This window comes from Merops nubicus, unplaced genomic scaffold (genome assembly GCF_000691845.1).
Source record: "Merops nubicus isolate BGI_N331 unplaced genomic scaffold, ASM69184v1 scaffold502, whole genome shotgun sequence".
In the NCBI taxonomy this organism is placed as follows: domain Eukaryota; kingdom Metazoa; phylum Chordata; class Aves; order Coraciiformes; family Meropidae; genus Merops; species Merops nubicus.
In genome coordinates, this window is record NW_008592617.1 from 3,561 (window position 1) to 26,162 (window position 22,602).

A 22,602-nucleotide genomic window follows, 5' to 3' on the forward strand; every position below is an offset into this window, starting at 1 on the left:
ACACTGAAAGCAGCACAGCAGCAGCATGTTAAGGTAAAGAGGGATAGAAGCCTTGGGGATGAGTTCAGGGGTCTGAACAATGCATAGTTTACTTTGAAGAAGGGATGGAGGAACAATTGTTTGAACAAGTGGTGTGTTGCTGATAATGAATTAAAGGAGTTGGGAGCTTAATATTTTTTTGCCTAAATTGTTTGGAATTTGTCATGTTTGGTTTAATAAAAACAGAGTTTTGCCTTTTAGTAACAGAAATACATATCCTTGTGCCATACTTTAATTGGACCAGGGAGATTTCTGTGGCAGAAAACATGACGCTGGAAACAGATCATACTGGTCTGAGTGATCTGACAAATGTTCCTGGTACTGATAGCACAAATTGAATTCCACTGGTGTTAAGAACAGTGACAGTTTTATTGGAGAAAGGCTGTTGGTATTTTATCTTCTGTAACCTTGCACAGTGCAAATCTAATTGATACCATGCTTAAAATACCAGTGGCCTTTCTGTCATTGGACCATAACACCAATAAAACCAGCAGAGTTAAACTGATTGAAGAAAATACTACAAATGGCCAAATTTTCATCACTGAATGGGTGTGAGCAATCCAGGTGATGCCAGGGGAGCTCTCCACATTTTGAGAACAGGCAAAGCTGCTTTATGTTCCCACTTCCATCACCAATCTGCTTCTTAATCTGTGGTGGGTCATTTCACCCTTCTGCCCAAGGTGCTTGTCTGTGGGGCCACAGGATCCAGAGCCTGACCTCTGTATCTTCCAGCACTACAGAGCACGTTGCCAAGCAAAATGCCCTGTGCCCCAGAACGTTTATGTGCTAATGAATCCACAGTCACTACAACTTTAAAAAAAAATCAATAAAAAAGGGTGCCTGAGCTAAGCAGATGCATTCCTGGCATAGCTAAGCTGTCCTGCTGTGCAGCTCCAGACACTGACAGATGCTGTCTCACCACAGGGTTACTCCCTGCTAGAGAGGATTCACCTTTCTAATTAAACAAAGCCCTCAATGAACACAGAATGTTTGGTTTTCACTTTAAACTGCAATCTTTTTAAAGATCATTTGGAAAGAGTAGGAGTAATTCGAGTGCACCTTCTGATGTAAGCCTGGAAGAAAATAGTAGGTAACCAAATGATGTCAGGTGCTGAGAACTTCTGAAAATATGTGTATCTCTGCCAGACCAAGCCTCGTGTCAGAAGAGAGTCTTACCTCTGAGAACACGGGTATATTTTTTACTTTTTCAACTAGATTAGTCTTATTGTAATGATATTAATTCACCATTTTTATTTGCTTTCCCAAATAAGCATTTCTAGAGAAAATATATAACCAAAGTCCTGTATTTAACTTCTGACTGTTGTACACTGAACGACCGAAACCCAAGTTAAAACATGACACAGGTCAATAGCAGGACTGGGAGTGCAGAGTAATAGCATAATGGCATTTGTTTCATTAATGCTTTCAGTCTGTCTGCTTTGTTGGCTTTCCCTTTTGTGGAGGTATGTAATCCAGTCCACTAGGAAGACTGCTTTAGAAAGGTAATGAGTTACTGCTTTTGACCTTGTTTGGGGGGAGCATGTGCATAAATTTTGGGGAGAATGTGAGAAAATAAGTTTATTTTATGTTATTCATTTGTCTTTGACTGCTACGTATCGATTGGATAATCACAGTTGTAGTCAATGCAAGTGAATTTTCTCTCCTTTGTGCTTATCAGTCCTTAAAGTTGCTCTAAATTGGCATTTCAGACAGAGCAAAAGTAAACATCACCTCGCTAGGTGAATTAGTCCATGTGACGCAGAGGGTTTCAGAGAAGATTAAGTAGGCAGGGACGCTCATTTTGAGCTCTGGCTGGTTTGTTTTTTTAGTTAGTAGCAGAAATTGCCCTGCACGTAACCTTTACCAGGCTGAACTGGAAACCTTTGGTGCATTTTGGTTGCTCTGTCACCGTCTGTGCTGCTGTGCTGAAGAATGTCCTTGCTCTCGCCGGGAGATGAAGATGAACCAGAGCGATTTGATGGTCTTTCTCTCTTGTACTGGTATGCTTAACCATTAGGTTCTGATGGCATATTTGTCGTCTCTAATTGGGAAAAGTGCAGTAAAGATAATTTAAAACCTCTAGACATTTTCAGCTTCTTTTCATAAGCAGACAGAGTTTATAATTTATATTTTTTGTTTAAGTGTCAAGTAATGTCTATTTTTTGAGGGAAGGGTGTTATTCTTCCATTGGTAAACCTCAAAAAAATGTTTTGTTTGTGCACAAAAATGACTAATAATGTCTCAGGAATACAGATCAAAAGACTATCCAGATCCTTTGATAAGTCTGGAAGATCTAAACGTGTTGAATTTCCTCGAGAAAGCTGCTAAGAAGTAATAGAAAAAATTATAAAATATTTCATTTTAATTACGTTTACTAGAACATCTACACAAAATCATATGCACTTAGTCTGTCAGCATTCCAGGACTTCAATTGGAGTGTTGAGCTTAGTATTTTTTTTAGTGTAACAAAGATATAGTATACATTTTCTAGAGACTTGCTTATTTATTTAATCTATTGCCTCACATCTTTTCTGTGTGCTTAGAGCTTGCTTACAAGTATTTTTGAATGACTTCTCTAGGAATGAGCAGCGACATCTGATTATTTAATTTACATCTTTGTCTACAAAAACAACATTGAAATTATTGTTTTTACTCCTGCCAATTGGTTTAGAAGCTTATTTCTTTATTTATACCACTGAGCATATTTCTAATGTTTTAGGGTAAGTATTTGAACATTTCATGAATATTAAATAATGGTAATGAAATAAATGTTAGATGTGTGCTAAATCAAAGTCTTTTTATGGTGAAACTGTTAAAAGTTCTTTTTATCAGAACTTTGACAAGTAGCTTGACTTGAAGATCCATCTCTAAGTTATATGGGAGAAAAACGAGCACCAAGAGTCAGGAGGATGTGATGTGCTAAACAAATTCAGGGCATTTGAAGATGCTGCTCCTTACTTTCATAGGATAAGTAATGTGAAACTGCAGGTATTGGAGGGATTTAGTCCTTAGGGCATAAACAACTGAATGCTTTGTAAAGGTGTCCATTCAAAGCATTAGTTCTTTCTCATTGTGGGTGACAACATCCTGAACATGTCACTGCTTCAGAGATATCTTATTCCTCTCTGTTATGAATTATTAGTTTGTGTATTCTCCCTATCATCTTTGGCAGAATGCATTTGATGTTAGTTAGGATCTCTTTTGAAAGTATTGCCTGTTACTTCTAGAAGTATAGTTCCTTTCCTATTAATTGTCCTGTGCCTAGATTTGATCATATTTCATTATTATTTTATATGATGGCATGTAAATAGGTTCTGCAATTTCTGATGAACTCTGAACTTTAGACTTGGAAGTCTGAGATTTGATCTTTAAAACTTCATGAAAGTAAACTTCTGTGTGAGGTTGAAATAACACTTGTCCTTTTTTATTTTCATGAAAAACTATGTTAAAACTGCTGGGAGCATGGCAGAGCCAGAAACAGAAGAGTAGTAACAGAAGCCAACACAGAAAAAAATAGCATAATTGTCTGCTTATATCAAAGATCAGTGTGCCTTGTTTAACTTTTCAAAGATGGTTACAAATCAGGACAGACCTGTAAAGAACATGACTGGTATATTGTCATTCAGCTTCAAAACAATTTAAATTCATGGGATAGTTAGTGACAGTACAAGGTAGTAATGCAAAACAATCTGCTGCTGTAGTATAGAAGTAGTAGTTTATCTGAAAAGTTTTGGTAGCAAAATAGCAGCCTGAAGGATTTATTCTTCCTTTCAGACTGGAATTAAGTAGAAGCACTTTAGTTCAGTTTTAGCTTTACAAAGTGTGCCTTATGCTCTGTCACGTAGTAAGTCATGTGCAGTCTTGTCAGTGACCAAATACACTAGGTTTCATAATTTCTTTCTTTTAGATGAAAAAAATACTTCAAGAAATACTACAGTGAAAATTATACAGTGTCTGAAGCATCGTGTTTGTTTCTGAAGGTGAATTATTAGAACAATTCTTAGGCCAGCCTTTCTAAAGCAAGGACTAATTTTACAAATACCTGGGAATTTGAGGTTGTGGTTGCTTTTCAGAGCAAGTGCTTATCCTTTGATAAAAAACTCATCCACTTCTTAATACAAAATCTAAAGAACTAGAGATGTTCTTAATAAGCTGGATTTCTTGCCTGGTGCTGGAGTTTAGGAACATTTGGACCTTCTGGATTTTTCTCTTCCCTCTGGCATGGGACCTTTTAATGACATGTGCTCCAGCTTTTGCAGAAATACCCAGTTTCAGGCATGGAGTTCAGGCTGTGTCCTGGATTTGGTTGCGTGGGAGGATTTGGGTCACTGTGTCCTCCACTTTGATCTTCTTTTCCCCACTGCTAATGAATTCTAGTTGGTCCATTTCACTTTAACACCATGCTCTAGAAAATACAACTCTCTATCTAATACAGGACAGTATGTAGGTCAAAGCAGAAAAACCTAAGAGGTACTTCTGCATTTTTATAGAAGGAATCTGGTAAATCTTCTCCAAAAATGGTACAGCAGGACAAAGGAGCTGTGATGCAACCTGGATTTTTTGTAACGATTCATCTAAATGAAAAGAAAATCTGGTAAAGGGTAATCTTGGATTTATAGGAATACTCAACACTTCACATTCTCAGAGTGGTGTGCTAGCCACGTTTCTGGTGGAACTATAAATTTATGTTTCAAAATTCCATTATTCTTCTGTAGTCTTCCTTATTCCTTTAGCATTTTCAGCTGCTTCCAAAATACTTGCCTGCCTTTAGAGAATTTCAAGTGCCATCCTGGTATTTTTTTCTTGGGATGGGAGAGTGCACAGGGGAACAGGCAGTAGAGTTTGGAAAGAAGCCTTTTTTACAATGAGAAAGAAAACAATGCTGAGTGGAGAAATGTGAGACTGTAGGGAAAAGATTATGTTCATAAGTAACCATAAAACTGTATGTTAGATATCTTAAAAGATATTTTTGTATACACCATCTTAGCAGTGGTTTTGCTTTAACATTCATTACCTGATCTAAGATGTTATGATACGTTTTTCTTGCTTGAATGCTAAGTTGGACCAGGTTGTGGAGTTTTGGTTGTCTTTAATCAGATTCCTTTTATTGTAAATAAAGTGAGATTCACAATTCAGCCCAAAATGCTTTGGGGGCAAAGGAAGTAAACTGCATAGACTTCAATTTACCTTGCCCGTCTTATGTTTGTTCTGAGGAGATTGATTTTTCCTTGGGGGAAGGGGTGGTGCAGCAGTGTCAGGCAATATGAAGTTGCCAGTGGGGAAAACTGGTTTTGGTTTGTACTGGAGTTAAAAACATGGTCACTGCAATTTCTTTTATATTAAAATAGCTCTACATCCATTTTTATAATTAGAGATTTAATGACTTTTATTTTATTCCTTAGGACTATTATGGGCCCTCATGGAATCAATCGAGCTGTTCACCGCATTTCTTTTTCTGATTGCCAAAATGGATTAGGTAATTAGATTGCACATTCTGTTCATTCAGAGTAAATCAAATCTAAAAGCACCTGGTGAGCTCTTCCAGTTCACACGCTCAGCAGTAGAAGTTTAATTTATCTGGCTTTTATGGATTTGACTGTAAATCCATTTAGCACAGTAGGTGGAATAACCAATTTCTTGCTTGTGTCTTTTGTTTGTTCTGCAGGAGTTAAAATTATTGGAGGTTATCGGGCACAAACGGCAGAAGATTATGGGATTTTCATAAAGAGAATCCTGCCTGGAGGGGTTGCTGCCATAGATAGTAAGTGATTTTAAACTTTTTGTTACAAACGTTGCATATAAAAAGCTGTCAAAAGAAGCCTTTATTTTACTTTGTGGATAAAGATATTTAAATTGCCTAGTTTATTCAGGATTCACGATGTTGTGATTAGATAGAGAAATTAAACTTGGACTCTTCATGGGAAAAGATTTTAATACTTTCTGCTCTTGGAAATGTGTTTAAATGTAGATATGGCTGGTGTGAAAAGATTGGCAATCTTTTAGCACTGCTAAATAAGTGTTGAAATACTGAACCTCTTTTAATTTATAAGGGATAATAAGAGTGGTGTTTTCTTTATAGAACATTTTTTTAATGAGTTCTGATAATGGTTTCATTTGCTTAAATGGTGGTCAAGGTGTTCAGTGTGGAAAGAAAAAATTACACCAGGTAGAGTTTGCAAAATGAAAGTTAAAAAATATGTCTGTGCTCGGTCTGTATGTGGAGGTTTTGAGATTCCATCTGGTCTTGGGCAGAATGATAATGTAAAATAATCTAAATCTACTTCAAAAGTGATAGTTCCTAAACTTGAGCTTTCCAGAATGTTAAAGAAGAATTGGTTATAAAAAAGTCTTTTAGATGCCTTTATTAATGTATAAAACATTAATGTATCTATATGTGGTAATTTAAATGTATGTTAAGAGCAACACTCGGGTGAAAGTTAATTCCACAACCATGAAACATAAATTCCAGTCCCAAAAATATTTGTTTTATGTGTAAGTAATACAAAAAGTCTCTTATTTTCAGTGGCTTTTCTGTAGTTAATAAGACTGAGCGATAGTTAATAGCCTTATCACAGTAACATAGCTGATTAGGTTCTCATCCTAATGAAGCTAAAATTCATAAGGTTGCTGATTGCATTAGGTCCCATAAAACTGAAAGGAAAAGGCCTGGTTTGTTACAGGGCATTTACATATGATATGTTCACCATTTTCCTGTTGATTCATGCAATACTGTTGATTTCATTACAAGGCCGTTTGCTCGCTGGCGACCTGATTTTGGATGTCAATGGAGAAAAATTAACTGGAGTAACCAATGAGAGGTATGTTTGTACTGATCACTGGAAGCTTATTAGAGCCTAGAATAGTATATGCAGGTTTTTTGGACATTATCAACCACTGATTAAAAGAGCACAACTCCACTGGGGTCCTTGAAGTGCAGCTGGCAATTAATTCATTCTATAAATCTAATTCAGCAAATTTATTGTGGAGAAATGACAAGACTTATGTGCTTTTGTAATGACAGAATAAGCTAGTTTCTTAATGATGTAGATTATAGAATCTATGTGATAATAGCATTAAAACATATTATGCTGTTGAAAGATTTTTGAAACTATCTGTTGGTTCAAAACCAGTGAACGTAGCTGATGCAGCTTGCAATTACCATTGTAATGGGACAGTGAAAGAAAAGTTGTTTAGAAAAATCAGCAGAGTTTGTTGGATGGTTTCTGTAGCTGGATCACCAGAGGTCAATGCAGCTTAGTGTTGGAGACACAGATTTAAAATCCAAAGAAAAGTTCCTGTGTATATTGTGGAGGGAAAGCCTGAGCAGTGAAGCATAGCTGAGCAGTAGTTTTCCCCTGCTGTAGGCTGTTAATCCTGGAGAAAGTCCAGGAAGGCAGTAGGATGGGCCAAGAAGAGATGGGCCAAGAAGGAAGCAAACGAGGGGGCAATACCAATTTATTTCCATCACCACGCACAGACTCACCACAGTGTCTCCCACTCGCTTCTTCAGTGCTTAATTTGGGCTATATTTCTGCTGGCTTTTTTTCCCATGTCTAATAGTCATCATGATTAGCAACATGAAGACTTGGTCCGTTTCCCTGCTCTTTTAGCATTACTTACTATTCCTTCTTGACAGGACCCTGGTATATTTATTTGGTTGTTTTTTCCCCCTTCCAGGGCCGTTGACATCTTGCGAACAGCATCAGCATCTAATCACATGTCTCTACTAGTTGCTAGAGATGAAGAAGCAAAGTAAGATTAAAAACACATTATTTTAATGATAATACTAATAAAAAGCTATTTCTTTATCTAAGGTTGGGTGGATGGGCTTGTATGTATTTTTCTATCAGATCAATTTTAATCAGAAAATTACACCGTGTCACATTTTTCTCTGTGGTGTTTGATACCAATTCAGCCTGAGACCATTTGCATCAATTAAAGTAGCAAGTTCAGGCTGGTTTGAGTTTGATGAAGAAGACTGAATTAAAAAAAACAAACTGTAAAACTGTACTATTTAAGCTGGTCTTGCCTTCTGAAAAAAAGCAGATTTAGTTATTTTTTCCCCTCTGACTTCACTTTTCAATCTTTAATGATTTGATTTAGTTTGGATAAGTAGGTTAAACTGTTCACTGCAGCAGGTAGTCCAAAATACAGCCATAATAAGGACATCTATGTTAAATATTGCTTTAAAAGTTAAGCTCTTTAAAGTTAAGCATATAAACCAATATTGGCAGAGAATCATCAGCAATGCTGATGATCAGGATCCAGGTCTGTATCCCCTTTTTGACTTAAATCTCTGGAGGAAATGGCTGTTATGTAACTATATTTGATAATCATTGCAAGAGTATCTGCCAGTATTTGCCTTTCCTGGGATGTTCCACTTAGAGAGTAATCTCTCCATAAGGGAATTTTCTCTAAATTCCTTTAGCCTTATGTTCAATTTCAGCTGCTTCTTTCTGCTCCTTTATTTTTTTGTATTCAACAGACATTTAAATCTCTCCATAGCCTCTGATCTTTCCTTTTTTCAGACTGCCTAGATATATGAGAGGTCTACTCTTAATCTGCTTTTATCTAAAGCATACTGACCTAGTTCCTCTAAACTCCTTGAATAATTAAAATCTGTCAGTCCTTTCCCCTTTCTGGTTCTGTGCCCAATGGCCTGTGCAGGATTTGTCACTTCATACAGTCCCTCTCCCAGACACCTCTGAATCAAGTCTTGTGACTGTACATTCCTGTGCTGAAAGACTATTTGATTTATACTCAGCTGTGTTTGTGTGTTCCCTGGCTCTGGCATTAGTTCAATAAATTTTGTCATTTTTAAAAAAATATAATGCATCCAGCAGATTTCAACAACCCTCTGGCAGATTTTGACAACCCTCTGCAGCTACTGGAATTACTTGGGAATTATATTCCCTGCAATCAATTAATTTGTGTTCCCTCTCTCTAATTCTATGTTATTAATTTGCTGATGCTTTTGGCTTACATCATTCTAGATCATCTATGCTTTTTTAATCTGTTATCACAAAGGTAATCATAGCTTAGATTCTAAACATTTTTTTTTTCAGTTAGGCTGCATTCAGTATTAGATTAATTAAGAGATTTTATTTTCTCAATAATGGATGTAATACAGGAGGTACATCTTTACTGCTTTTTTGCCTTTGTTTTTTTTTAACAATGTGATTGTATTCTGCAAAGGAACTTCTGGGGTTTGGTGGTTTGTTTGTTTTTTGGTTTTTTTTCCAGCAGTGTGCCTGACCAAGAATTGCCATTTATTTCATCTGTTGGGGCTTTCTAAAGAAGATTTCATAATGAAAAAAGATAAGCAAAGCCCAAGCACATACAATATTTCATATATAATGATACCTACCTCAGATGAAATAGAATGCAAATTTCTGAAAGAGCTAAACAGAAGTTCAGAATTTGCATGTTTTACTCATTCTTGAATAAATCATTAATATTTCTTTTATCCTCTTTTTTTTTGAGGTCATATCTTTTTTTCCAGTCGCTCCTGGCTTCTTGTTCAGTATAGTTGAACTAAAAGCATTCTTTAAAAATATGAGTAAGCTCTAGGTATATTATCACATTCTTTCTAGTATAAATACTTGTTCAGGACCCAAGTATTACCTGTGTAGTTGATTTGAATTACAAGTTTTTAGGGTTTTGAACTCGAGGGTACAGAGAGGTAACAATTAAGCTTTTCTACCAATTGTCATTCTTATTGATGGTCTGTTGCTATTCCACCCTTACCCTTCTGTACTGCAATATCTTTTTCTTGCCTCTTCCAAACATTTGACAGGGCTTTCCTCTCAGCTGAGGCTGAGTTCCCTTCTCTGAGGAAGGCTGACAGTTCAGTAGGACAGCAGCAGGTGTCACAGGGTGCATTTAAACTAATGCCAAATCCTGATGAAGAGAATCTTTCTGTTGCTACAGGAAAGAATTTCATGACCTGATGGACAAGTATGGCTCTCACAGTGACAACAGCTCTGCCAGAAGTTCTCCAACACTAGCTGGTGAGAGACTGATTCATAGCCTGCCTAATCCTGTGGGACAGTGGCCTACACTGCTGCACTTCTATGGGTGGAGTAGAAGCTTGTGCTTAAAACTGTTTTATTTTGGGGGGAGGGTATATTGGAAGAAGCTACTGAAAGTCAGACAAAGCACACGTTTACTTTAACATTTAATTTGATGTCTAAACATGTAGCTTGAGGAGTTTGTGTCTGTTTCCTCAACCCTTAAAATAGATGTGCTACCATCTACTTTTAGCAATTTTAATTAATCAATAATGTGAAAAGTGTTTGGTATTTGTAGATGAAATATGCCATAAGATTTCAAAGTACTAATAAAAATTTGAGATAGGATACTATAACTTCTAGTCCTTGAGGAATTGTTGCCTAATTAGGATGTTTTTATAAAGCATGAGGGATTATTCTTTAGGAAAGTCAGTTGACATTTTTTTTTCACCCAGTTTTAAAAAAATTATCACTCTCTATGTTTTAAAGAATTATTCCTTGAAACCTGGGTGGCTCACAGTTCTTAGCTGTGTAGACTTTAGCTTTCTGTTGGTTGTCTGATTGCTTCTAGTTTGTTTTCTAATATGAAAATAGACCTACTGACTACACTTACTTACATGAGTTGAAATTTTGTGCTTTTTCCCAAATGTGTGTTTTATTTCCTTTTTTCATTGTTTCTTTAAGCCAAATCTATAGACATCTCTTCTTCTGGGTCATCATCAAGGTCACCGAGTCCTCAGTTGCATCCAAAGGATAATATCACCACCAGCAGCAGACCTAATTCTGTTCCAGCATCATCCCCAAAGCTTGCAAAGTAATTTCCAAACCTGACTGTAACTCTCTTGTGTGAGCTGTAGAAAATGCTGTATTGGGCTGCTCAGGAAAATTTTGAGTTGATCACTAGATGTTGAGCACAACTTTTAAAAGAATTTTTGTTAAAATCCTTTGACTTATAATACTGTTGATATTGCAAACTTTCAGTTTTAGTAAGGGTTTTTTTTGCATTTATTTATTGCTTACATGGTAGATAGAGATTAATCAGATTGACTTTTGATCTTAATGACTCCTAATGAAATAATGCTTCTGGTTTGTGTGCCTAGGTACTCATATAAACGTTGGACATAGATAGTAGAGAGAAGCTTTTAGCCTTATAAAAATAATATATCAATTTTTTGTGCTTGCCAGAAGTACCACCTGAAGGTGCTGATTTTGTAGTAAGGAGTGTAAAGTTTGAACATAGAGGTTGAATGTCCACTATTCTGTTTGTTGCTGTAATACATATTTGTGAAATCAGTAAGGCAAAGCTACTATTGCTTGAGTATTGAGCATCTAGCTCTGTGAAGTAATTCTACTTTTCTTTCTCTTCTTAGGGATAGTGCATTTCAGATTATCTCTGTTAGCAAAGGAACAAGCCTAGGTTTGAATATTGTAGGAGGAATTAACAGAAATGAAGGGCCTTTGGTATATATTCAAGAAGTTATCCCTGGTGGTGATTGCCATAAGGTAAAGACTTTCTTTCTCTCCTCCCTTCAGTCACCTGTATTTTTGCCTTCATTTAGTACTTAATCAGTATTTTATCTCTACAGTTGTATCTTAAATACAAAATTTGTTTGTGTTTCTCCTTGCTTTCTCTTTAAAGAGAATTATCTCATTGCACCACAGCATGGTTACATGGTAATGAAAATTATTCATGAGTTCATTTGAGGTAAATGAGGATCTTATTGCCCTATTTACATACAAGGCAGTAAGAAATTAACTTCTTCATGAGGTTGCATAATGCAAGATAAATCAGGAAGGCTGGAACAGAACTACAGATTGCATCTCTGTTTTGTTTTTTTTTTTTTTTTCTTGGACATTTAAAAAAATCAGTGTAATAGTAGAATCAATGTAAAACATCAATGTAATACTAGAAGTAATTTCCCAATTTTGGTTATCCAGTTGGAGAGCTCTCCGTAGCAAGTGTATTTTAAATCTGTGCCACATGAGGGCAGCATTGAAATTGAGATCTTTTAATAGGCTGGCTGCAAGTGAAATAAAAGATCTACCACTCTTTTCTTTAATGAAAACCAAACCATTGAGTGACAAAAAAGTGTAGTAACGTGCTATCATAGGTGTGAAACAGCTAAAATTATGGTACCTGGAGATTAAACGTGTAAAATTATGCTGGTCTTTAAAAGGTATTTTATTTCCTATGTGTCTTCTTCTGTACACAGCTTGTTTTACATGGTCACATTGATTATATGATAAATTTCTTAAGAGCTGAGGAACACAGACATGTTAGGTGTAGTCTGATATGTGTACGTTAGATAAGTGTCATAACTAACCCTGGCACCACAGGCGAATTACAGGAAATTTCAGTTAAATTGTTGAGGCCTCTTTTAAAATGTGAGTAAAGAAAACTTTATCTTAGTGAGGAATCTAGCCTAGCATGTTTAAAGTCTTGTCTTACAGTCTCTGAGAGAGAAATGGGATATGTTCCTGTGTTGATAGGAAGTTTGCAGTGAATTCAACGGAAGCACAAAGCTGACGTTATTATTTCTGTGGTGGTTCTGACTGGTGGATTCCCAACAGACCAGTCTGGTTTTCTTGTTGAGATTAATATGACCAGTAAGTGTCTGAAGAGTCTTCCCATGCATAGGCAAGATTGTTTGGTTTTGAAATACAAATTAATCCAGCTAGCAGATTAATTAATTAATAAAGAAGCTTCCTGTAGTCAGATGTGTTCATACTCATTGCTGGAAGACTTATTATCTGTGCTTTGGGGTTTTTAACAGAAATATGTATCTGGGTTCATATTTCTTCTTTGCACAATATCTGAGATACATTCTGCCTGATGAAGCTTTTATGATGACTGCTATCACTGGTGATTAAATCATTGTTTGATCTGCTGTTTATTTCTGGAAGATTGTCAGGGAAAATGCATAACCATTCTTGATATTTTTTGCCTTAACAAGTCCAGAGGAATATTAAAGTGCTTTGATTATACAGGTCTTTCTATAGCCTTAGCAAGTAATGTAAAATTGTGGGTTTGTTTTTTTATTTGTTGCCTCAGGATGGACGGTTGCAGCCTGGAGATCAACTGGTATCCATAAACAAAGAGTCAATGATTGGTGTCTCCTATGAAGAAGCAAGAAGTATAATTGACAGAACAAAGCTGAGGTATCTGTTACTGTCAAACAGCTAACCCTCCCAAAAGGTTCATTATGCAATAGTTATTGCTCAGATTAGTGTGAAATGGCTTATCATGTGCACTTAGGGGAAATGCAAGGGATATTAATTTTTTTTTAATATTAGTTTGCACTGTTGTTCCATAAAAAAAAAGACTGAAATGCACCTTTTAGACCTGAAAAATTATGATACTTTTGTATATTTCAAAAGAAAAACAAACAAACAAACAAACAAACAAAAACACAATTATTAGTATTTGCCTTTTTTAATGATGGGGAGTAGAACATCATTTTAGAGAAATAATTAACTAAAATCACACACGATGTTTGAGAAGATGTAATTTGTGCAAGAGTATAATATCATCTTATGAACAGTACATACAACATGTACAATACAACAGTACAATACAACATGTTGAAACTTTTTAAATTTTAATTTTAGGTTTGAGAGCTTTTGGGAGATAGCTTTTATTAGACAAAAAAATATTCCCAGTTTTTCGGAGAATCCGCAGCGTCCTTCCAGCCTCTTAACGGCTCCTGCAGCATGTGGAGAGCAACAGGCTGCAGTATTCAGTTCTTTTGCATGTCCTAATGGGAAGCTTGTTTCAACTTTCACTCCAAATGCTGTGAGTATACTTATCACTCCTTAGTATCAAGTGAGCAAATGGTTATTTTTCCTAATTTTACCTGAATTTCAGTTTACAGTTATTTTCATTCAGCTTCCATTCCAATTAGACAATGACTGGCTTTTACTCCTGCACATTATTGGAATATCAAGACTTTCCAGAAAACCTGTTGTGTAACAGTAGAGCAAACCACACTGATGAGGGGATTAAGAGTGTTAGTTAATTTGTGGTAAGAGAACAAATCAAATGAAATAAGCATTAACTATGTTCTTAGATACAAAGTTCTTCTTACTGTTTCTCTCGGGAGTGAAGTTTCAGCATTAGATACACATTGTTATATATTTTATAGATAAAGGACTCTCTGATTGCTACATATGTGTGAATACAGTACAACCTCACAAGTTACATTTTCCCCATGATGTTGAGATTTCTGTCTAAAAATCAGAGTTCCAGAAGAATGTGGAGGTTTTTCCCCTTTTGGCTAAGCGACAATTGTTTTAATTCATCCAGCTCACCATTTGTGTGAAGAAGTAATGCTGGTTCTAAGAATGAAGATTTTAGTATTACTCTAAGATTTTAAATTTTAAAAAAATAATAATAATTCCATTTATCACATTTTTAAAAATAATAAATTGTCTTTGGACAAGGAAGAATAAAATGTTCTATGTTAAACACAAAGTCAAACCAGGTGATTCTCAATTGTTATGACTGTACTTAAAATTCTTGCCCATTTTTCTTTCCTGTTAAGAGATATAAACATTGAAACAGGTTTCCTAGAGAGATTGTGCTACCTTAATCTGTGAAGATATTCAAAACCTGACTAAGGTCTTGATAAGGCCCTGATCTAAGTTTTTTGAATGTCATTCACTGCTCCCCCACCTCATGCCTTCCATGTTCTTCTAGGGTTGTTTTGATCTGGCCAGCCCTGTTTTTCCCCCTGCTCTTCTTTCCTCTCCCTCTTCTTCACATTAATGTGTGTTTCTAGCTTGGTTTGTGATCTGCTTTTGAAATGGTATTTCTTGACTTTTCATTTTCATTCAAAGGTGGAAGTTGGAGTCAAGATGGGGGAGGAATCTCCAATTACTTCTCTGGACAGCAGTCCTACTGATGTGTCTGCCACTGGTAAATGCTGATTTAATTCCCTGATATCATAACTGTCATACAGAAAATAGTACATAGTCAGACTCAATAGTCTTGTAAAAAAAAAAGGAATATTGCACTATTTTTGTAATACTAAATAAAAGACTAAGTAAAGGACTAAATAAAATGATAAATAAAGATCAATGGATTGTTTAGTAGCTTCCATCAAATGTGACTTATACTGTCTTTAACAAACAGCTGAAACCAAACAAAGATGAGTGATCACAACATTTGCTATAGAGCAGCAGCAATAATAGGCTCAGTAGAAACCAGCTAATAAAGACTCACATATAGATCAAGATTAGGTTACCATAGAAACTGTGCTTTCTTGAATTGATGAAACTCTCTGGATGTATGCTGCCTGCACTTTTTTAAATCAGGGCAGCATATTGGAAGGATAGAAATAACACACAGACCTCTTTAACAGGTTTTCAGTTAAGAACAAATAGAATATATATGTGCATGTTTATATTTGAGAGTCATGATGTTCAAACAAAGACAACAGTCACTTTGATCAAATTGTTAAATATGTACTTTGAAAACAACACTAAGGAAAAATAAAGGTTATGGAGTTTGATCAGAACCAAATCTGAACTGAATAATTATAATTTCTTTGGGAAACAAATGTATTTACAAACAGTGAAAATGCAGTAGTCTGACATAACAACAAGAGTCTCAACTGACACAGTAATATACCTGGTTCTCTTCTGTATTTCTCTATCCTTCCTCAGAGGGTGAGCTGAGTGAATGTGAACTTTTGAAACTGGAAATGTGATATTGAATACACCTGGAGTTTAGTGATCACACAGTTGTTTTTTTTTTCCTCATATTGATCATGAAAAACACCACAACAAAACCAAAGGAACAAGACAAAAGGCTATTTTTGAATATATTCATAATAGAAGACTCTTGGTTAGTATGATGCAATACATAAGAGCTTCATTGTTCCTTAAAGAGACCAAGAAGGCCACAGATTTTTAACCTGTCTGAATAACATAGCTAGCAGAGTGGAAAGCAGAAATACTTGTAGCTCCAGTTTGTACTGTTTCTTGTCATTTTTCATTTTAGTCTTATTTAATAGAACATCCTTTGTCACTTCTCTTATGCTGCCCTTTTTCAAGGATAACCTTTCAAACATAACCTTGAAAAATTAAAGTAGCTCTTAGATTTATTTTTTTTTAAATGCTGTAAGAAAAATTAGCACAATTTTGATAAATTCTTGCACAAACTCATACACAAGGCTTTTTCCTTCTGGGCTGAAAGGAAATGTGCCAATTCAGCTGAGATTCTAGCCCACTGTCTTCAGAATTTAATATAGCATGTGAGAGGTGTTAGTGTCAGAGATTTTCAAGATGTTTTGGTTTATGCTTTTGGCATATAAAGAGAATGTAAATTACTTGGAGCTTGGAAACAGATATGCTGTGAAATGTAAAAAGAAAAACTATGCAAATCTTTCTGTTCCTGTAGAGTGAATCTCTAACTGAAAGATCCTTTAGTTTTCAAATGCTGGTTTTGTTTTCAGTACCTATCTAGTCCATTAATAAAATAATTAATTGAGACCTAATTATATTTCTAAATAACAAACACAAAAAAAGCATTCAATTTTCTTCTGCAAAAAAAATTAAGTCGATGAATTAGTTCTATTTACATCTAAAATCCAAATAAATTGATAGTTAGCTGCTCCTTTTGCCTACTCTTGGTGATCAAAGGCTTCCAGAAGTTGCTGCTTCTTGTGTTCTATCCACAAGTGTGTCTGAAACATGACAAAGCACTGACTGCATTTCTCAAGTTCCATTGAAACTAAGCACACACACAAAAAAACAATTATTCCAAAATCTTGCATAGGGACTGCTTAGTACTGCTGGATTCTTGCCCTCAGCTTAATCATTTGTGTATGTTGGAAGTAAAAGAGGTGCACTGGAAGTTATTAATGCAACTTGCTAAAAAATATGCAAACTTTTAGTACTTCTGACTGTAAGGACTGGGGGGGAGGGGATGATGGATGACAGCTTAGTGGATGGTAGTTCTTGGAAAAGAGTTCCTCCTCAGGAAGAAGTTCTGAGGAGCCTGCTGGAATTCAGCCTAAGCTACCTCCACCCAGCCCTTACTTGGCAACAGGTCATTCCCTCTCTTTCCACAGTGTTTTCTAGATCACCAGAACTGTTTCTGGGAACTGTCGTTGATGCTGAGGGTGTGCCTTGGAGGTCTTTCTCTGAATTCACAAGTGTGTTTCCTGTGTTGTTTCCAGGAGAACTGTGTATCTCTCAGAGAAAATACCACAAGTATAAGCCATATGCTTGATGGATAGCTTAAAGTTATTCTTGTTTTTTTTTTCTGTTAATTTGCTACATGTCACTTTTTGATGAAAAAAAATAGTTTAAGTGATTGATACCCATAATTTTTACTACAATTACATCCTTTAAAAAAAAAAGTTACTGTAAATATTAACATTTATTTGGGGCAAGTGTGTATTTAGGTGGCATCCATTTGATGAGCAGAGCTTCAGAACAAATTTTTCAAAGCAGTAGTTACAGCTATATCATTATTTAATTTTATTTTTTTTCTTCTTAGTGATTACCCCCTGCCAGAATGATGATTATGAGTTGCAAAGAGGGAACTCTACTCTTCGTCTCAAAGCAGAAAAGCTGGAGAGGGTAAATGGTTATAATCTTTAGAGTTTTACTTTCTCTCCCCTCATGATCCATGTAAAATATCTGGAGAATATTTCTAGGCTGACAAACTTTAAGGTATAAATTATACACCAAATTTTCTATTTGAGTAGTTCTTTCAGGTTGCAGCCGAGATTTCATTTTATATATTGGGCAAATTACTGTTTTTGTTAATCTAATTACTGATTAACTCTTTTGGGAATCTGAACATCCCTCAGGAATTTTAAGGCAGTTATTAAGGACAAAGGGTTTTCCTTATTACACTCATCTGTATTCAAGGTTAAATAATATCTGAACATCTCTCAATTAGAAGGAAAAATCACATAGTGTCTCTGGAATAAAAGTGTTGTCAGTGAGAGTGTACTATGATACAAAGGCTCTTTGAAGTGTAGCACTTTAATTGCTCCCCCATGTCCCTGCAGTCATTATCCCTCGTCCTTTTTTTTTTTTTCCAAAATAAGTTTTCTCCTTCCAGGCATTGAATTATCTTGGGATTCAGCCCACAGATGAACAGCAGCAAGACCTAAGGCAGCAGCTTCAGAAAGATTCTAAAGGAACAGTGTCTTCTGGAGGTAATAATTTGTTAATTACCATGGAAAATAATGAAATGTAGGAATATAGAAGTGATAGATAATAACCATTAATATGTTCTCTGTCAGTATTGGCTTGCTACTGCAAATAAAATGAGTTTTTATAATAATAAAATACTTTATTATAATATACTTTATAATAGTATTTAAATAAAAATACTTTGAGGCAAGAACCTTATTCTACTGTATAAAAATAAGCTTGAAATTCTGAAATGAAGACTTGGAAAAGATTTGAAACTAAGAATTGGAAAGCATATCACAAATTTATCTAATTAAGAGCAGCCTTGAGAGAGGTTTGATTTAGTGCTCTCAAATTCCTACAGTTTTGCCTTGACAACAGGGTACTCTTATGTTTTCCAAAAGTTACTTGGGAGAGTACTGATGGTTAAAGAGACTTCTGGAAGCAACTAAACTTACAGACTATTTAACTTGCTTAGTTTGTGAGAAGCAAGAACATTTCAACTCTTACATATAGAAAGAGATTTGCATGGAGACTACCATGATGATTCTTCTAGCTAAACCTAATTCCGATGGGAATGAGTTGCTGCTCTTAGTTTTGACAATTTTGGTAGGTGACACTAAGCATTTGAGAATATTTCACATAAACTGTGAGACATATGATAGTTCTGGTGCTAAAACTGAGGGAAATTTCACTTTCCCTAAAGTTTATGAAAAACAACTTCTCATACTCAACCATCCAAAAAGACACTGGATTTTCAAGTACCTTATCAAGAAAGATACTGGACCTTCCATCAGATTTTATGTGGTGTAATTAAAATGACCTTTTTATTTCCACTTTTCTGTGATATTGAAGCATAATTATTTTTTGTATCTATGCATTTAGACTGAATGGGTAACCCAAACCATGTTGATGGAGAATGCTGTAGTGTTTGTATTTAAAACTTCCACTTTGGTCAACATCAATTTTAGCACTTCTCTATCAGGGATTTGAAGGACCTGCGAAGGAAACTGAGCTGTGAGCTAGCACAAATTTCTCCCTTTTCCTGCAGAGGTGCTGTGTCTCCTCTAGCAAGGTCAATTCATTGGGGAGAGCAGGTATAGAATGGAGGGGAAGATTTCTTTTTAATTTTTCAGAGAGGTCTGCCAAATGTCGAGGATCTCTAACCAGGTACTTGGAAGGTGAACTTCACATCACCTTTTGTTCTCCTTTCTCCTTCACAACTTGATTCAGGGATATTTCATCCCAAGACCCCTTTTGAATATTTTTATTATTAATCTCACCAGCTTTACCAAAAGTTTCTGTTCAGAGAGGTGTGTCTGATTCTCATATTTTCCTTAGAAAGCTTGTGGAGGGCAGACACTGCATTTATCAGAGTAGCCATACAGTGGGATATTAGTAGCTGTGGTGCATCTAGTGATACTGCTGCTGAGCTGAGCTTGTGAACTGCAACGACAAAATCTCAACTGCTTTTTTAGATTTCATTGAAGTTTCAAGGAATCTGTTCTCTATGCAACTGAATGAAACAGATGGTGGCCAAAAGGTTGTAACATCTGGGGTCAGTGAAATTGCCAGCTTACTGGATTTACAGGTAAAATATGTCTCTGTACAGTGCTTAACTGTTGGGAGGAGGCTGTCAGAGAGCTTGTTACATGTGAGATTACTCCAAATCTTGGGCAGATGTTTAGAACAGCCCCATATCGTGGTGCACTTTAAGATAACCTAGTTTCTGTGAAGCTTTTTAAAGCAACCTACTTTGCAGAAAGCAATTAATGTAATTATGTTGTGATTTGTTGTAAGTGTGGACAGCAGTGATTTACTGAGGTTTCTTAATGGAATACATATTGCTACTACCTGTGGGAGTGATAAACAGTATTGGGCCCAGAGATCTGAACTGCTGCTACAGTGAAGAGCACTGTGTTCTAGAGGGGACTTGAAGAAAGAATATTTGCAGCATAGGGATACTAAAATAAAGCTATGTATTATTTAAAATATTGAAGAAAACAGGGCCTATTAGTGTTGTATTCATGGTGCTTTAAAAAAAAACCCTATTAATCCTTTTTAACAGGAAAAATAATTGTTCCTCAGGAAGATAAGTTGGTCAGAATTTTCTTTAATGTTTCTAGTATTTTCAGCTCTTTAAGTTATTTTAAAATTAAGATTATCCTCTCATTTTATTAACAAGACCTTTTAAGATAACATGTTAAAGATTATGGAAGATACAGTTAGCAATATAGTCTAACCTTGCGTATTTAAATACACACAGTTTGTAACCTGTGATTCTTTGGAGGATGACATGGAAAGACTTAAGAAAGAAAGAAATGAAGCTTTAAAAGAAATAAGCAAATTAAAGGTAATACTTATTTCTTATCTGCTTTAAATTATTCAAGAAACTTGAGTGTATATGGTAATTTACTGGTTTTCCTTTGAACTTTATGTGAAATTTTTGATGAATAAATATAAGGCAGAGCAAACTGTCCTGTTTGAATATTGTATGCTTACAATACATCTTTATTCTGTGCAGTTGTTCAGTGGCTAGGTAACAAGAGACTTAAAATGTATATTTTAATTATACCACAGAAATGGTCAGTAAATAATCCTCAGATGCTCAAGAAATTTACACAGTATCAATGAACTCTCTGAAAAAATAGGTTTTAGAGATCAAAAATTGATTTTGTCATAGGTTTTATAAAAGCTGTTCATTATTTGTTATTTCCACCAGAACTTTTTAAATACATGTGTTTCTGAGTATTTTAACATCATTAACAGACATATGTTGTGGCCCAGAAATACAGTAGTTGCACAGAAGGCAGTAAGGACATTGATAGAAGTTAAATATGTATTTCCAAACATGTAGTTTTGAAAGAGCTCATTGGGCTTTAAGAATAAAACATCTTTCTTTCTTCCTTTCATCAACAGGAAGAATTGTCTGAATCTGTGAGTTTACAGAAACAGTTAACAGAGGAGCTACAAATAGTCAAGCAAGTATGTTGAAACTTTTTCAAAATAGATTATCTTTCTTTACTGTTTTTTGTGGAAGGGAGAAGGGAGAACTTCTTTCTCTCCTGGTGCTCATACAGACTCTAATTTCATACTGATTTCAACACAAAGTTTTCCTTTTGTTACTGCAAAGCTTTTGATTAGAACTGGAGAATATTGATTCATAAGTTCTTAGAGCAATAATACTTCTCTGCTGTTGAATTGAGGTAGGAAGCATAAGACAATCTGAATTGGATAAATTGGAAAATAAGGTAGTATTACCTTTCTGTCTTTAGTTGTTCTTGAATTGATTTTGCTGTTCTTAGGCAATAGTGTGCCTAATCTACAGTCCTAACCTTAGATACTTGTCAACTAGAGTTTTAAGTATGAAAAAAATAGACAGAAGTGACAATTCTACCTCATAGTTACCAGGGAAAAACATGGTAGTAACTGTTTTGTGAGGAATGTCTTGTTTCTATCTACATCTCTATCAATAATTATGAGAGAAGAAATCAGAGCTTCTTATGAAATTCAGCCTTCTTGTGTCTCTTGCATTTAATTGGAAATTTCCTTTCAGTCTCATCTCATTCATAGCCTGGATTCACAACCAAGTAACTTTCCTGTTTCCTCCTTCTACTGAACATCATCCTGTTAGCTCTTTTCTTCTTACAAGCTGGCTGCCTTTCTTCTCTCCTGTACTGCTACACATATTCCTTGGAGGTTTCTTGTGGCTACGTGTTCCACCAGATGTCATATGTAAAAATGCAAGATACAGTTGAAAAAATCTTTCCATGTTACATTAAGATTAGTTTTACACATTTGCTTATGTATAGAGATTTGTTCAACGCTTTCATTATCACCTTTTACTCCCTGAATATGGAGAACTAGACTAAAGCTGGTATAAAGCACAGTCCCCCAAGTGCAGACTGTATGGACATGATGTCCTCAGCATCGGGTGTTCCAGCTCCCCTACCTGCTCTTCCCAGGAAGCCTTGGACAGGGTGGTTGCAGGTCTGGTGTGAGGGCAGCAATGCCCATTTCCCACCACACGAGGTCCTCGGACTTTTATTTTTCTCTCCAGCACCGTGCTGTGATGGTGAAGGTCAGCTTTGCAGTGCACACATCCAGGGGATAAATACTGTGATTTTCTAGTAAGGGTTTTAAGTAGCTGCTCTTGAAAAGGTTCTATGTAGTGAAATGAAAGAGAAATTTTAAATTATATGTAATTACAGCACTGTGTGACCTCTTTTAGGAGATATGAGCAGGCTTTAAATGGAAATTTTAGTTCTGTTGGTGCATTTCAAGCAGTTTATATAGATTTCTGTAGTTCAGAACTAATGTTGATGCTGGAATTCATGGTGATACAAAGTAAAAAAGTAGGCTATTTACAGTACCAGTTGCCATTTAACTTAGAATGATGCAT

General features: G+C 35.6%; 1 protein-coding gene across 1 annotated transcript in view; it reads left to right on the forward strand.

Moving 5' to 3' along the window:
- Positions 1-1,971: 1,971 nt before the first annotated feature.
- Positions 1,972-22,602, forward strand: part of STXBP4 (syntaxin binding protein 4) — a 59,544-nt gene continuing 38,913 nt past the window's right edge. Inside the window, exons 1-16 of the mRNA XM_008935181.1 lie at positions 1,972-2,039; positions 5,442-5,515; positions 5,705-5,800; positions 6,788-6,857; positions 7,717-7,791; positions 9,970-10,049; positions 10,734-10,863; positions 11,420-11,552; positions 13,102-13,208; positions 13,659-13,842; positions 14,886-14,964; positions 17,554-17,636; positions 18,127-18,223; positions 19,679-19,791; positions 20,467-20,553; positions 21,120-21,185. Of these exons, the coding sequence (XP_008933429.1) occupies positions 1,972-2,039; positions 5,442-5,515; positions 5,705-5,800; positions 6,788-6,857; positions 7,717-7,791; positions 9,970-10,049; positions 10,734-10,863; positions 11,420-11,552; positions 13,102-13,208; positions 13,659-13,842; positions 14,886-14,964; positions 17,554-17,636; positions 18,127-18,223; positions 19,679-19,791; positions 20,467-20,553; positions 21,120-21,185 (1,542 nt within the window). The remainder of the gene's footprint in view (positions 2,040-5,441; positions 5,516-5,704; positions 5,801-6,787; positions 6,858-7,716; positions 7,792-9,969; positions 10,050-10,733; positions 10,864-11,419; positions 11,553-13,101; positions 13,209-13,658; positions 13,843-14,885; positions 14,965-17,553; positions 17,637-18,126; positions 18,224-19,678; positions 19,792-20,466; positions 20,554-21,119; positions 21,186-22,602) is intronic.